This window comes from Vombatus ursinus, unplaced genomic scaffold (genome assembly GCF_900497805.2).
Source record: "Vombatus ursinus unplaced genomic scaffold, bare-nosed wombat genome assembly UNPS02014832.1, whole genome shotgun sequence".
NCBI lineage: Eukaryota > Metazoa > Chordata > Mammalia > Diprotodontia > Vombatidae > Vombatus > Vombatus ursinus.
In genome coordinates, this window is record NW_020954610.1 from 9,272,839 (window position 1) to 9,289,782 (window position 16,944).

At 38.2% G+C, this 16,944-nt stretch overlaps 1 protein-coding gene across 1 annotated transcript in view; it reads left to right on the top strand.

Moving 5' to 3' along the window:
* The window catches only part of LOC114025904 (guanine nucleotide-binding protein G(q) subunit alpha), a 272,993-nt gene that overhangs the window by 150,667 nt on the left and 105,382 nt on the right, over positions 1–16,944 (top strand). The window contains exon 3 of the mRNA XM_027839425.1: positions 15,367–15,495. Within this exon, the coding sequence (XP_027695226.1) occupies positions 15,367–15,495 (129 nt within the window). The remainder of the gene's footprint in view (positions 1–15,366; positions 15,496–16,944) is intronic.

Here is a 16,944-nt window from a genome sequence, read left to right on the forward strand (position 1 = left end):
TGGCATAAAAAGAATTCTAAAAAGAAGTCAAAATACTTGAGTTTGAGTCTGAGCAAGGCACAAAGCTTTTCTTGGCCTTAGCTTTCTAATCTACAAAATTAGGAGGCTGGATTTGATGATCTCTAAGGTTCCTTCCTGCTCTAAAATTCTATCAAATGCAATCTTCATTATGAAGCCTTCTCTGATGTGCTCTTTGGATATAATCCCTCCCTATTTTGAACTTTCATAGGCCTTCACTGTACCTCTCCTATGGCATTTATGCTTTTCCTTGTATTATTATTTATTTGTCTTACTCCCCTTGGTGGAGTATATGTGGTGTCATAGTGAATAATTTTGGTTTTATCCAGCGACCTGTGTTTGAATCCCAATTTTTACATTAATTTTAAGTAAGATCTTAGATAAGTCACTAATTTTCTTTGTGCCTCATTTTCCCCATCTACAAAATGAGGATGTAATACCACACGTGATTGCTTTGAGGAAAGCATTTTGTAAAACTTAAAGTTCTATAGAAATTTTGTTATTGTTAAATTATAAGCATCTTGAATACAAAGACCTGAGAGAGAACATGCTATAGTGAAAAGAGGGCTAGGTTTAAAGTCAGAAGACCTGAGTTCAAATCCCAGTTCTCCTGCCTTGTGTGACTGTGAACACATTGCTTCCCCATTCTGGGGGCCAGGTTCTTCCTCTGTAAAGTGAGGGAGTTAGACTAGATGACCTTGATTTAGATCTTGTCAGTCAGTAAGCATTTAGTAAGCACCTACTAGGTGCCAGGAACCTACTATGTGGGGATACAATGAAAAGCCAAAATAAATTAAAACAAAATAAAATCCTGCTCTCAAGGAATATGCAGACTAATAGGAGAGACAACATGCAAACCACTATGTACAGATAAGGTATAAACAGGATAAGTTGAAGATAATCAACAAAGGGAATGCACTAAAATTGAGGGGGATCACAAAAGTCTTTTTTCTGGAAGGTGAGATTTTAACTGGGACTTTATGGAAACCAGGAATTCAAGGGGTAGAGAATTCCAGGGATGGGGGAACAGCCAGAGAAACCATTGAGTTAGGAGAAGTACATTGTGTGAGGAAAAGCAAGGCCAGTGCCACAGGATCACAAAGTAAACGTGGGGATGACTAAAGTGAAACGAGACTGGAAAATAGGAAGAGACCAGGTCATGATGGGCATTGAATGTCAAACAGAGAACTTTATGTTTGATCCTAGAGGTGATGGGAGCCATTTTGTAGATGGGAGAAATGAGGCTTGAAGAAATTTAGTGACTTAGTGATCCTGTAGGTGATAGGGATCTGTTGAGTACAGGAGTGACATAGTCAGACCTGAGCTTTAAGAGCAGTAATTTGACAGCTTATGAAAGTTTGACTGTAGTGGGGAAAGACTTGAGGCAGGGAAACCAATCAAAAGAGTAGTCCAGGAATGAGGTAATGAGGGCCAGTACCAGGGTTGTGGCAGTGTCAGAGGAGGGAAGGGAATGTGTTCAAGAGATATTAAGAGGGTAAAATCAGTAGAACTTGGCAACATATTGGATGTGGGGGTGGTGAGAGAGAATGAGGAGTCAAGGATGGCAACTTAGGGTGGGAGCCGGGATGCCTGGGTGAATAGTGGTACCTTCAACTGTAATAGGGAAGTTCAGAGGAGGGGAGCATATGTTAGGAAAGATAATGAGTTCAATTTTGGTCATGTTAAGCTTGAAATGTCTATGGGACATCCAGTCTGACACATCCAGTAGAAGAGGCAGGTGGAGATTTATGGCTGAAGATCAGCAGAGAGGTTAGAGCTGGATAGGAAATTTGAGAATAATGAGCATAGAGATGATAATTGAAAACATGGGAATTGATCACATCTAATATAAAAGAAGGGGAAGAGTAATAAGCATTTCTGTAAAATCTATTTTGTGCCACACGTTGTGCTAGGCAGTTTTTTGTAAATATTATCTTATTTGAGCCTTCCAAAAACCCTGCAGTGTTGGTGCCATCATTATCCCCACTCACTGTTGGGAAGCTTAGGCAAACTTAGGTTAAATGACTTGCCCAGGGTCACACAGCTAATGAGTGTCTGAGGTCAAATTTGAACTCAGGTCTTCCTGACTCCAGGCCCTGGGCTGTATCCACTGCCTTTGACAGAAAAGAGAAGAGGTCCCAGGACTGATCCCTGGGAGACACCCACGGTTAGTGGGCATGATCTAAATAAAAATCCAGGAAAGGAAACTGAGAAGGAGTGGTTGGCCAGGTAAGGTAATGGCATCAGGTAAGCCAGAGTAAAGCAGTGTCACAAAAATCTAGAGAGAAGATGGTATCAAGGAGAAGAAGGTGATCAAGAGGATCAAAGCCTACAGAGAGGTCAAGGATAAAGATTTTTAAAAGGCCTTTAGGTTTGCTGATTGAGAGAGCACTGGTAATTTTGGACAACACAGTTCCAGCTGAATGATGAGGTTGGAAGCCAGAGTCTGTAGAGTTATGAAGAGCGTGAGAGGAAAGGAAATGGAGGCAGCTACTGCAGACAGGCTTCTCAAGGAGTTTAACTGCAAAAGGGAGGAGAAATATGAGATGAGAGCTAGTAGAGATGAATGGATCAAATGAGAGGGGTTTGGGTTTTTTTGTTGTTTTTGTTTGTTTGTTTGTTTGTTTGTTTTTTTAAGGATGGAAGAGACATGGGCATGTTTATAGGCAGGAGGGAAGCAGCCAGTGACAAGGAAAGAATTTAAGATAAGTAAGAGCAAGGATGATTGAAGGGACAGTTTGCTGGAGGAAATGGAGTGGAATGGCATCCCTTGTGCATGAAGAGAGGTTAGCCTTGGTAAGGGGTACCTCTTCATGTGACATGGATGTGGAGGAGGAGAGGAGGAGATAGAAGCAGATGTGGGATTAGATGGAAGGTAGAAGAGAGACCTCTTGGTGAATGCCCTCATTTTTTTTCAGTGAAATATGAGGCAAGATTTTCCAAGGAGAGAGCAAAGAGAAGTGAGCTATAGGAGGTTTGAGGTGGGGAAGAAAAGGTTTGCAACCATCTTGCTTATCTTTGGATGCCTGACAGAGCCTTCTGCAGTGCCTGCTACATGGTGGGTCCTCAATGTATATCTGTTTAATTGAATAAATAATTCCCAAGTAAGGTTTCCACCCGCTACTTTTAAAATAACCGATGCAGTTGTTTTATGTCTATGAGTGTCTATGAGAGGGTAGCCGGGTGGCACATAGAGCACCAGGCCTGTAGTCAGGAAGACCTGAGTTCAAATGTGGCCTCAGACATTTACTAGCTGTGTGACCCTGGGCAAGTCACTTAACCCTGTTTGCTTCAGTTTCCTCATCTGGAAAGTGGCAAACCACACCAGTATCTCTTGCCAAGAAAATCCCGAACGGGGTCACAAAGAGTCAGACACAACTGAAATGACTGAACAACAAGAGGAATGTGCTGAGCACCCACAAAATTCCTAATACAGAGAGAGCCCAGAACAAATCTAGCTTGAATTAGTCCCAGGCCTTTTAGATTACAATCCGTGTTGCCAGATTGCAACCCTAAGTGGCAACATTTGTTTGTGTGAGTATTGAGTCACTTTTATGTACTATTTCTGTTAGGTGTAGGTCTCAATCAATGTCTGTTCTCTACCAGATTTTATTAAGTTCCTTAAAATTGATAGAAAATAAGTTCCTCTGAAAACTATTTTTTTTTTAACTTAAGTTGGCCACTCTTCTATCCTGAAACCCTTGGTCTCTGTGACACAGCATTCATCTGGTTCTCGTCTCTTCCTCCTTGATGTGTGTTTTCCTTGCTGGTTTCATTTCCTTTTTCTGCTCCCTAACCAGAGGTGGACTGCCTTAAACTGTGCTCTCTTGATATTCACTTCCACAGGGACTGTTCCTTCTGATGGATTCAACTGTTCAACCTCAATTTACACCTCCAGTCCTGACTTTTCACCTGTTCAGTATGTTTAGATTTAATCCAATGGTGTTTGCCCTCAAGGGCTTACATTCTCTTGGGAGGAAATAAAGCATGTAAGCAAATATGTAAAAAGTAGGTAAAAGTAATTGGATGTGACATTAACAACTGAAGAGAATTCTTTTTAAAAGGTCTCATAGAGGAAGTGATACTTGAGCTGAGCTTTAAAGAACATAGGGATTCTTTGTTGTTTTTGTTCACTCGTTTTCAGTTGTGTCTGACCCATAGTGACCCCATTTGGGGTTTTCTTGGCAAACATATAGAATTGGTTTGCCATTTCCTTCTCCAGCTCATTTTACAGATGAAGAAACTGAGACAGAGTTAAGTGACTTGTCCAGGGTCACACAGCTAGTAAGTTTCTTTGGTCAGATTTGAATGCAGGAACATGAATCTTCCGAACTTCGGGCCCAGCGTTCTATCCACTGAGCACCCACTGAGCCAGCCCCTATTAGGGGTTCTAATAGAAAGAAATGAGGAGGAAGTTCATTCCAGGACTAGGGGAAAACAGCCTGTACAATTTTTTCTTTGAAATTCTTAAGATAAAAATTAAAAACAAACTTTCTGGATAGGTATATTTCTCAGAGTCGAGGGGCTCACAGGAAGGACTTCAGTCAGTCTTAGAGTTTTATTCAGTCACAGTTAGTTGATTCTTGTTCAACACACGGCTCCTAATTTATGATATTCATAAGGTACAGATGAGACCACATCACTCCCTATTCCAAAACCTCCAGTGCCTCCCTGTTGCCTCCTGTGTTTAGCATCTAAAGCCCTTCATAAGCCTGCCTCTCTAGTCTTTGAACCCATGACTGAAGTGGGCTAGTTGCTGTTATGATACTCATACATGAGTCTTCATTTCCTCTCTCTGTGCCTTTGTAAAGGTTTTCCCCATTCCTGGAGTGCCTTCCCTCTCACCTTAGCAGCCTAGAATCGTAGCTTCAGGTGCCACCTTCTATATATGACCTTTTCTGATCCCTCAGCTATGAATGCCTCCCCTGCTCCCAATTACCATGTACTTATTTTGTGTTTATGTGTATCTCTTATTTTCCCAGATAGAATGTAAGTTCCTTGATGGCTGGGGCCATTTCTTATTTGTCTTTGTATCACCATCACTTAACACAGTGCCGGGCTTATAATAAAAGCATATTGATTAATTGAGTGATCAAACTTTATCCTCACTGCAACCCTGAAAGGCAGATGCTTGCCCAAAGTATGAGCCATTTTTGAACTCAGGTCTTCCTGACTTCAGCCTATTCCCTATAGCTATGTAAGTAAAAGAATTACAGTAACTCTTATGTCCTCTTTTTTGTTGTTGTTTTTAACTCCTACTTTTTATATTTTAAACAGTACTTTTTTAATAAATGAAAAATATTTATGGCAGAAGTTAAAATCCTGCAATCACTGGGAAACTTAGAATTGGGGAAAGAGAATTGAAAATTTATTTTACCTCCACAAAATGTGTTTTCTCCTTAAATGAGATGAAAGTATATGTGTTGATTTACCTTTTTGTGACTAACCAACTAGATACAAGTAAGTGCTATGTTGCCTCTCAGCAACAGGGATCACATCAAACAGGTGTGAAAGATCTGAAAACAGGCAACAGGCTTAGATGTGTAGGACATAGGGGAGGCAGGGAACAGACCTCTTTATACCTCTTCCTCTTCTAGTAGCAGCTTTATTCCACTGTTTGACTTGCCTACGAAATATGTTAATGGATTTTTAAACCAGTTATCCCCCCTTTTTCCAATTGACCTCTTTTGGTCCCTCAGTCTCAACTATGTAAAGATAGTTTACAAAAAATCACTGGATTTCTGTTGTCTCCTTAGCTTCCCTGCTTTTGATAATGATTCCCAAAGCCTGGTAGAGTGATCTAGCTTTTTAATTCCCTTAAGGATATTCCTATCACAATGAGGTCTCCTCTTAATTTTTTTAATGAAATAAACCTAGTTTCTTTAACCTTCTTTTCAATAATTAAGGTGTGAGAAGCTTGACAGTATCCTTAACTGTCCCATATCTTCCTCTTTATACTATTCTAGTAATGTGAATACAAAAGCAGATACTATAATGGAGGTAACATCACTCCAGGAGGCCCAGGTGCTAAAGAATTCCTCCATTTGCTGGATTGTGTTATTTCTGTGGTCTAAGAATCTGTTTCATTTATCTTTTTATGATGGGTAGGCTTTGCACCAAATGTTAACAAAAATTTCTATATCCTCTTGCCACCCACAGATGCTTTTCCCTTTTTGGTTTCATGACTGAGGGTCATGTGCCTAATTTTTTTATTAGATTTTTTAAAATCCCAGCTGTAATACAATGTATTTCATTTACTAACTTTAGTGTTTCATTTTCTAGTTCCTTCCCTCTTTAAAATATTGCTTTTAGGGGCAGCTAGGTGGTGCAGTGAATAGAGCACTGGGTTTGGAGCCAGAAGAACCTGAGTTCAAATCCCATCTCAGACACTTGATACTTAACTAGCTGTATGACTTGGGGCAAGTCTCTAAACCCCAATGACCTCACCAAAAAAAAAAATGCTTTTAAGAAGTCTGTGCTTCTCCTTCTATTTGTTTCTATCATCCTATAAATTCTGAGTTGGATACAACCTTTGTGGCCTAAGCTCTCAAGGACTACAATATCAGAACAAACAGGCATTGAGAATGTCTTTGTTTCCAAAGTGTTCAGAATTTTAATAGATCCCCGGTAAAACCCATTATTGCTTCTCTGTCGTTGTTTAGTCTTTTCAGTCATGTCCTACTCTTTGTGACCCCATTTGGGTTTTTTTTTTGGGCAGAGATACTGCAGTGGTTTGCTATTTCCTTCTCCAGTTCATTTTACAGATGAGGAAATTGAGGAAAACAGGGTTAAGTGACTTGCCCAGGGTAACATAGCTAATAAGTGTCTGAGGCCAGATTTGAACTCATGACGATTAAGTCTTCCTGACTCCTTGCCCAGAACTCTATCCACTGTGCCATCTAAAAGCCCCTATCGCTTCTCTACAAAGAAATAACCATTGTTTCTCCAAATGGCTATGTATTTTCCTCAGAAAAAGAAAAGTGAATTTGAAAATCTTTGGAACAGTTATATTGGACCTCCTGAGTTCATTCCTTTGCGAAAGGAAAACACTATGATGCTATTTCATGTTCAGAAGTTGATTTGCATGTTCATTAGAGTCTCCCCTCAGCATTTTCTGCTGTCACAGAGGGAACCTAACCCCATGCCCTAAAAAACTTGACAGGACACATTTTAAACCAGCCACACTGATTAACATGTGTTCGTGTGAACTAGATCTAAAGCAAATCAGGAAACAACCTAGGAGAAACTTGATAACAGTACCTCTCTTTTCTGTTTACCTTCCCACTTGTTAGATGTCATTGTGGATGAAATGTTAGTTCTTGAGTCACCAAAATCCAAGATTCGTACCCCATTTTCTTTGTTTTTTGTTTTAGGCAATTGGGGTCAAGTGACTTGCCCAGGGTCACACAGCTAGTAAGTGTCAGGTGTTTGGTCTGAAGCCAGATTTGAACTCAGGTCCTCCTGATTCCAGACCCAGTGCTCTATCCACTGTGCCACCTAGCTGGCCCCCATACCCTATTTTTGACACTAGCTGTATAACTTTGGGGCAGCTAGGTGGCGCAGTGTATAAGAGTATGGGGCCTAGAGTCAAAAAACTCTTTCTGAGTTCAAATTTGGCCTCAGATATTTATTAGCTGTGTGACCCTGGGCTTATTATGTATGTGACCTTGGGCAAGTCACTTAACCCTGTTTGCCTTCATCTTTAAAATGAGCTAGAGAAGGAAATGGCAAACCACTCTGGTATCTTTGCCAAGGAAACCCCAAATGGGGTCACAGAGAGTTGGACACAACTGAAAAACAACAAAGTATAATGTTGAGCAAATCACTTTAAAATGGTAATAATGCCTCTAGTACTTACCTCACAGAGTTGTTGTGAGGCTCAAATAAAATGATCTGTATCAAAGTACTTTGTACACTCAAAAGCATCAAAAAAAGTACTATTATTATAAGTTTCCATTTGGAATCTGAATCTCACATGCTTCAGTACTTTGATGGTTCTTCAGTAGATAACTTTGCGATTCTGTAGATTGCAGCCAATATTTATTAAGGACCTACTTTGTAGGGGCAGCCAGATGGCACAGTGGATAAAGCTTTGGGCCTGGAGTCAGAAAGACCTGAGTTCAAATCCAGCTTCAGTCACTTATTAGCTATGTGATCTATGTAAATCACTTAATCTCTGTTTGCCTCAGTTTCCTCGTTTGTGAAATGAAGATAATAATACCTCCCAGGGATCAAATGAGATAATAATTATAAAGTGCATGGCACAATGTCTGACACATAGTAAATGCTATATAAATGTTGATAATTTTCGTCATCATTGTGTACCAGGTATTGAACTAAGCACAATCTATACCTTCTCATCCTGGGTGACTTATTGCCCATGTCCTTCCATGAATCCTTCACTTAGGGTGCACTTAATATGCTAGTGAGTCTTCCTCTAGCTCTTTTGACATTGTAAGGATATTAATGGACAGTATGGGTTGTCTATCATTTATACCTGCTACATGACAAACCTGCCTCCCTTTTTAGCCATCCATCTTACTGACCTCTACCCTCTTTTTGTGTAACATTTGCACAGTTCTTCCTTGATAGTATATTACTACTTACTCACAACCAAGGTAGAACAACAGCATAAACGGCCATTGCAAACAGATAGGTATATCACAGCCCTGTGTTGTTGTTGTTTTAACACTGAAGAAAGAAGACCTACAAATTCTAGTTCTAACATGCTATGCTAGAATCACAAAACCTTTGAATTGGAAAGACCTTAGAGGTCATCTCATCCCACCCTTTGAACAATGAACAACTGTCATGTTTTCCCCAACTTTTTTTTTAATAAAGAATTGTGATTATTTTTTCTTAGCAGCATTGAGTGACATTTTATGCTGAAGGGATTTTTTTTCATGGTAAGTTTCAAAGCTTCTATATTCTGACATTGATCATGAGGCTGCCAGTTATCTTAGTAATAGAAGTTTCACATATGCTATGTTAGCCATCATTTCCTGACGTCAGGAGAGAGCTTCTGCCAGCCATTTGTTACACATGCATCACCTTGGTAATGTACCTTGTGCCTGTCACCATAGCAACCCCCTGAGAATGACCTCAGCAGCCACTGGGAATCATTTTTACAAAATAAATTATACCTATAATTAACTTTGTGAATTTACTCTGTGATATAAATTTGTTCAAACCTGGGTGATTTTTTTTAAAAGGTTAAATGAATGGAATAATCTATACCATCTCCCTTCCTTCTCCCCCACGGCAGCCTCTCTGTTCTGTTCAGTGCTTACAACACAATGAATGAGTACAATAAGGTTAAGAGATTGTAACTCCTGTATCTTTCATCAGAATGTGACAAATGAAACAGACACACTCCCTCTCTCTCTATCTCTAGTGGAGTAGGGTATGTTATGAACATGAGCAACATACATTTTATCTTGGTCCTGGAGAGACGGACAAGAGAGCTCATTCTACACGCAGGACTTCTTAGTCACTCCCAAAAGCCATACAAACACAGAGTGAAGAAAACACTCTGTTGGATGGTTCTTGCTTGTGGAGAGCTGTTAACTCCAACCCTACCTGGGTAACCAGCTGGCATTTATTAAGCATCTGCTATGTATGCACTAGGCACGTAGGAGCAGCTTGGTGGTACAGTAGATAGGGTGCTGAGGCTGGAGTCATGAAGAACTGAGTTCAAATCCAGCCTCGGATACTTACTAGCTGTGTGACCCTGGGCAAGTCACGTAACCTTGTTTGCTTCAGTTTCCTCAACTTTAAAATGAGCTGGAGAGGAAAATGGTAAACCACTCTAGTATCTTTGCCAGTATCTTTGTGACCCATCACAGGGAGTCAGATATGGCTGAAACAACTTAACAACAAATGTACTAGGGAACTGAGCTAAGCACTAGGGATACATTGTAAAATAGGAGAACTTCAACTTGTGTTAAGTTTGGGAAAGAATCAGCTCTTGATTAATTGTAGATATATTATTTAATTGTGAATTGCCAAAAACAAAATTTTAATCCTAAATAGATTGTCATATCCTTGAATGAATTTTTAAAAATGTATCAATTACTTACTATGTATTAAGTAGTCTGTAAGGTATTGAGAATATAAATACCAAAGTGAGTCTGTCCTTGCATCTCAGAAACTATTATTTTGATGGTGAAAGGCTATATATATGGTTGAATGGTAGCCAGAGAAGGGAGTTATGGTCTGAAGAATTACAAGAATTATGAGAGAAGCCTTCTGATAGTAGATGGATTGTCATTCCCTTTACAGTGGCAATAGTAGTATTGGTTTGATTACTATTTCCAGAGAAAGAGATAGAAAAGGAAGAGGGAAGAGGTTAGTATATCTATGGCAGTGAGACAGGGGAAGAAATGCATGGGTGGGCCCTGGATTCTGGGTGCATAACTGAACAGAATGTGAAGTACAGTCTGGGGCTGGCTACATAGAGTGGGTTAGGTGAGTTTGTATTAATTCACTCACCAATCAGAGCAACTCAGCCCCAGAATGGATTTCTAAACAATTCTGGCACACTTTTGGGTTGTTTTCACAACCACAAAGAAATCTTGTGATGAGGCAATGCGAATGGAACCCTTTGAATTCTAACTTTTTGTAGAAGACCATTATGTAACCAGACAACTCTGTTGTCTTTTGGCATGTTAGATTGGAATCTAGTTTTAAATAGTAAATTGCTTTGCTTCTCTATGCACATACAGTTGCCCTGTATCTGAAAACACATAGAGTGACCACTATCCAGTTGAGGAAAAAAATGTTTGGGTCAAGAATCTAGGGACTTGCCAAAGACTTATAAAATGTACTACTAAAACATCAAACCAAAATAAAATATATTTTATTTGGTCTTTCGTTGTTTGCTAAGTCATTTGGGTTTACTTTATTGAAGACTAAGCATCTGGGGTGTTATTTTTCCAACTGTTTGTCTATTTAATGCTTAGATGATTATTAAGTTTATATAGCAGCACAGTGATTTGGTACAGACAAGTGAGTGGTGGCCTTGGAGTCTGAAAAGTATTTGTCCCATCTCTGACACTTTTTAGCCATGTAAATCTGGGCAAGTCATTTGAGCTCTACATGGCTTCCTAGAACTAAACAACTAAGTTATAGATGGGCATTTGTCTTGATGAAATAGTCCTTATACCAGGAGCTCCCTCCACTAACAAAATCGTAGATCCTTCAAGTCAGAGATCCTTCGAAGGATGTTAAGATTATAATCACACATTTGTTTAGGGTACCCCCCAAATATCATAGCATTATTAGAAGACCTGGAGAGTTGAACCTTAATCAAGTTTGTATATTGTTCAGTATTTCATAGGTCAAACTGCCACCTTTCCCTCTCTACAGAGATGCAGGAAGAATAAACTAGGTTTCTTGTAAATTGGTCCTGTATATTTTGGAACATCTCAGACGGTCTACTAATGACTTAAATCATGTCTTCAGATTTACAGATAGGCATTACTACTTATTTTGTCAGGAACTAAAGTCAGGTACTATGCATATGTAGAATCTAAGGTAGGCTTGTTCCTTACAAATGTGTCTTCTGTTACTGAATTGAGAATGAAATTGATCAGGATTCCCAGGCTTTTGGTGTGACAAAATGATTCACTTAATGTGCTTTTCTTCTGTAAGTCTCTTGCACAACTGAACATCAGTTGTTAGAAGGGGAGTATCAAAGTCTGTGGATTCACAAATTAGTTCAGTCTTTGTGAAACTGAGTCAGCGCACGAACTTTTACAAAGAATGTCAGGAAAAACAACATTGAAATATATCAAGACTCTCATTAATGCAGTGATCAATTTTGATTTCAAAGGTCTGATGGCTTCCCTTTTTTTAGCAGCAAAGTAGTGGGTTGTACATGCAGGCAATACATTGTCAGACATGGTCGATGTATCAATTTGTTATATTTATATTTATTTATTTAGTTATATTTAGCTGTACTTCTTTGTTACAAGGAAGGATTTTATTGAGAGCTGAGTGAGAAAATATGGGTGGAAAGAGTCTTGGGGAGGTGACAATGATGTTTTTAAAAAGAACATCAATAAAACCTTTGTTTTTAAAAAGAAAGAAATTAAATGTTAAGTTTTCTGCCCACCACAAAAAGAAGGCTTGCTTTTCAAAAAACTCTACATCCCAGATGTAACAGTAGTTCCCAGTGTAATGAGTTAAGTGGGTAATCATGGGTTATCCAGTCAAGCAAATAGATTCCAGTGCAAGCTTTCCAGAGTAATTTCAAAGTTATTTAATTTCTGAGAGTATTTTTGAAGTTACTTTGTTCCTCATGTAACATGTAGCTGAATATATGGAGCTCTGGGTTCAAAATGGGTTTACATTTTATGCTTTTCAAAGTAAAATCAACACACAGTAAAGTGGAAAACTTTTCAGGTTTTCTAAACTTGTTAATTGCTGTGATTCATATTTTTGTGTCCAGTTTTTAAATGTGACATGTGAGAAAAACCCCAGCTACTGAGACATAGGAAGATAGGAATCAGAAGATAAGGTCCTTGGGGGCAAGGACTGTCTTTGCCTCTTTTTGTATCCCCAGTGCTTAGCACAATGTGTGGCATGTAGTAGGTGCTTAATAAATGTTTGTTAAATGATTTTTGAGCTCAAAGGGAACTTGTCTCATCCACTTTGGATAATCCTCAAAGCCAAATACTATGTCCCAGTTATATCTATCATATATGTCTATCACATATATATATATATATATATATATTTTTATATACACATTCTGAGACAGTGTCCAGTGGTAGTCCAAAGCACCACCTCTACCCTTTTCTTTCCCCTACCTTCAAAACTCCCACCCCACCCCTGATATCCTCCTATCTCCCTGTCTGAAATCTCCATTTGCTTTCATATTTAAAGATATTATGTTTCCTGTAAGGTACTATCTTAGGAAACTTTCATATGTTTGAGGTTAGACCAAAAAGGATAGTAAGTTGCCTAGAAGAAGTAATTGAATGGGACCTTAGAAAAATTAGGATTAGAGATTGGACTTGTGATTTTATCCATATAGGGTAACATGGATCCATCCCCATGAGGATCCTCTCTCTACCAATGTAGGTCAACTTCTCTGTAACTTATATTTTTAGAGAATGCTGTCTCTGAATAATGTATTTCAAAAACAGGATAACTTTCTTTCCCCTTTAGTCAAAGAAGTACCTCTGTCATAGTGGCTAAAGAGCTAACCTTAGAGCAAGGAAGATCCCAGCTCAAGTCCTACCCCCGAAACATATTAGCTATGTGACCCTGGGCAAGTCACTTAACCTCTTAATGCCCTAGGCAACTCTCTGGGATTATAAATTGCAAAGGAATCTGAGTTGGTAAAGGGGGCTTCCACATCTTGAATTTCTTTATTTGAATGAAATCCCAGATCCAGCCTTATCCCTTCATTACTAGGAACTTATTCAGTCCTTTGAGAGGCTGAAGTTGATTGGAAAGTGGAATGTTTTAATAGAAAACTTTAAAATCTTCTAAGCCTAGTAAGAAACTTATTTAGTGTTTACATGGCACAAAAAGGACATGGTTCTAGTTCCAGGAATGTCATTAAATATAAATAACATTGCTGTCACCTTAGTTGAACAAGTTGTGTAATTTCTCTGAGCTTTTATTTCTCATCTGCAAAATGAGAGGATTGGACTCCAGGCCTGCTAAGGCCCCCTTTCCAACTCTAAGATCTAAGACCCTCTGATAAAGATGATCTCTAAGGTCTCTTCCAACCCAAGAATTTTGTGATTTGATGGATTTTTGTTATTGTTATTGAAGCAATTGAGGTTAAGTGACTTGCTCAGGGTCACACAGCTAGTAAGTGTCATGTGTCTGAGGTCAGATTTGAACTCAGATCCTCCTGACTCCAAGGCCAGAGCTTTATCCACTGCACCACCTAGCTGCCCCTGATTTGATGGATTCTTAATGCTTCATGATGATATAATAGTGGAAAACAAAAGGGTATTTATGGACTTGTCTCACTCCACTACTCATTCCCAAACATAAGGATTTCATGAATATGGTGGGGGAAAAAAGAATCGATGTGATAGATATAAAAACTAGGCTAAAACTATGTTTCTATATAGAGAATAAAAATTCTATATGTGACAGCTCAACTACCATAGTATTTTCACTCATCTTATTTATGCATTTTATTTACATAATTTGAAAGGACCTATGGTTCTTTCTCATCTAAATCTTAACTCACTAGGGTTTGTGTATTGGTTTTAGCTATTCTTTTTGGTTTAAGGCTTATTTATGATTTCCTAAGTGAGTTAAGTATTGTAAAATGATGGAATTTAAAATTTTAGATGCCCCTCCCCATAATCCAAAAGCCTTGGAGGGAAAGTGGCCTATTCAAGAAGAGCAGGAAGATTTAAATACATTATTCTGTTCTTCCCAGGACTTGAGGAAATTACATTAATTTTGGAATCACTTGGGTACCATTTGGAATGGTAATTTCTAACCTGTGTTTTGTGCCTCTTCAGAATACCTCCAGTTATAACAAATGATGTCCCTTAAAACTCTCAAATGTAATTAATTTTCATTCATTTTAATTTAACAAATGTATGTAATAGAGCACTTTGGAGGAAGTATGGAGGTGTCACAGAATCAAACGAATTCCAGTACATAATGCATAATGCATCTCTCCCAAACAGGAGATTACTGATTCATTACAGTGCTCCTGTATATTAGCTGTTACACTAAGAACTTCGTATCAACAATGCACTTTCATAAATGTCCGGTTTTACATGTTGAATGACTTTGACATTGAAGAATATTGAATTAAGGATTTGTATCCTTTTTGAGGAGGCTGATAAGGTTTATCCAAAGGAAATTACTGTAGAACCCTGGAGATAGACTAACTTGCATTCATTCAATTTTATCATCTTTGGCAATCAGTGATGAAAATTACATTTATAGATGAAATCCACAAATAATCCAAAAAACACGTTAGCTTTATCCTTTTCTGCATCCCAACCCCCTACTAGAGCTGCTAACAAGTAGAGAACTCGGATGGTTTCATTTTAATTTCCTGTCCCCTCTCCCCGACTTGAATCACATCTGAATTTGTCCTAATGAGTAATGAAATAGTCTAAAGGTGACAAGAGGAAGAAGACAAAATATGAAAACTGGGTAATTATAAACTGTATATATATTCTCCAGTAACTGAAAGTTTACTCTTACCTCTTTCTACCTCTCAAATATCCCTTCTTTCTTCTCATCTCTCTCTTCCTTCTTTTTTTCCTCCCATCTTTATCTCTTCCCATCCTTTTCCTTAATGGAACTTGATGTTATGGTGTCACTGATATTACTATTGTTTCTTCCCACCTGTAGCTATCTTAACGACTTGGACCGTGTAGCAGATCCTGCCTATTTGCCTACTCAACAAGATGTCCTTAGAGTTCGTGTCCCCACCACAGGGATCATTGAATACCCCTTTGACTTACAAAGCGTCATTTTCAGGTAGTAATCTAGTCCCTGAAACCCGTTTTCTAAGTCTTATATTATGTGAACTTTTTGTGAATTTTGTAAATACTGAAAGTTTGTATAGGTCGAAGGAAAGCATATGAGCAAAACTGATTAACTTTGGATTTATTTTAACGTGTACTTTAATTATCATGGTGATTCTGATGATTATAAATACTCTTTCCTTTTTACTTTGATTTATGAGCCTGTCAATAGAGAAATTGTTTATTATAAAGATTTTCATATTGGCTTTCCTTAACTTAATTTCTATTACCGTAGGATTTTCGACTTAGACACTCTTGACTGAATGAACCTCCTTTATGGTTGGTTGAATACTTCCTTGAAGGCAGATATAGAAGAAAGTTTATGTTTGCAGGAAGTGGAATTACATCCAGTTGCACAAATACTGGTTCTACTCCTAAATAAATCTAGAATCAAATTAACTGTAGAGGAATTTGTCCATTATTGAAAGTACATAAGATATATTTGATGCTTTTATGAGGAGAAATTGTATGTTACAAAGATTTTCATATTGTGTTTCAGTCAACATTACTTCCTCTACCAAATGCAGAATTTTCGACCACTAATACAAATAACATGAGCTTTTTTTACATTTCTTTATAAGGTTGAGTGTTTAGGAATGTTCGTAACATTTGCATGTAGGATTAGTTAGCCTCATGTTGCAGAGCAAATGAGAAAGGAGCTATACTTCCCCCCCCACTGTTTGTTTTTGTCCAATGATAATTTAGCAATAATATTATGGGTTTTTTTTTTCACAAACAAGGGGAAATAAACAATACAGAGCTATGTCTCTTTAATCTCTTCTTCCATAATCATTTGATTGTACTCTTAATTAGAATCCAACTTTCATTGTACCTTGAGAAATGGAGAGATGGTATCTATGGTCATATACTACCTTGAATATACGTCTAAACAAGAACATAAAGTTCATTGGGGATGTATATTCTGCCAGTATGCCTGAAAAGAAAATATAGGCTCATTAAACCCAGTCAGGTCTTCCATCACCCCATAACAACTTAGGATCTGCTCTTTCTAAACTAACTTTCACTCTGCCACCAGTCACTAGAAGAGCTGTGCCAGTAAAATAGTGACGAAGTGGAGTAGCCCCTTAGTTTTGAAGACACAGCATTTTAGAGGTCTGTATTTTAACATCTATGTTTTAATTATAAGTCAATATCACAGAAGATTTTGAGAAACAAAAGCGGTAGCGATTTCATGGAGATTTTGATCTTCAAAGCACTTGACACGTATGAACTGACTGATCATCAATCCAGTTTATTCTTTATCTTACATTTCACATTTTGCCAGTTCATCAGTCCATGCACTTTAGTTATGTGATTTCACTCTAGAAAATGTAATATGTAAGAAGGACAATCAAATGCCACCATCAACACAGTTTTTTTGTGGGATTGATCTGGAAATAAA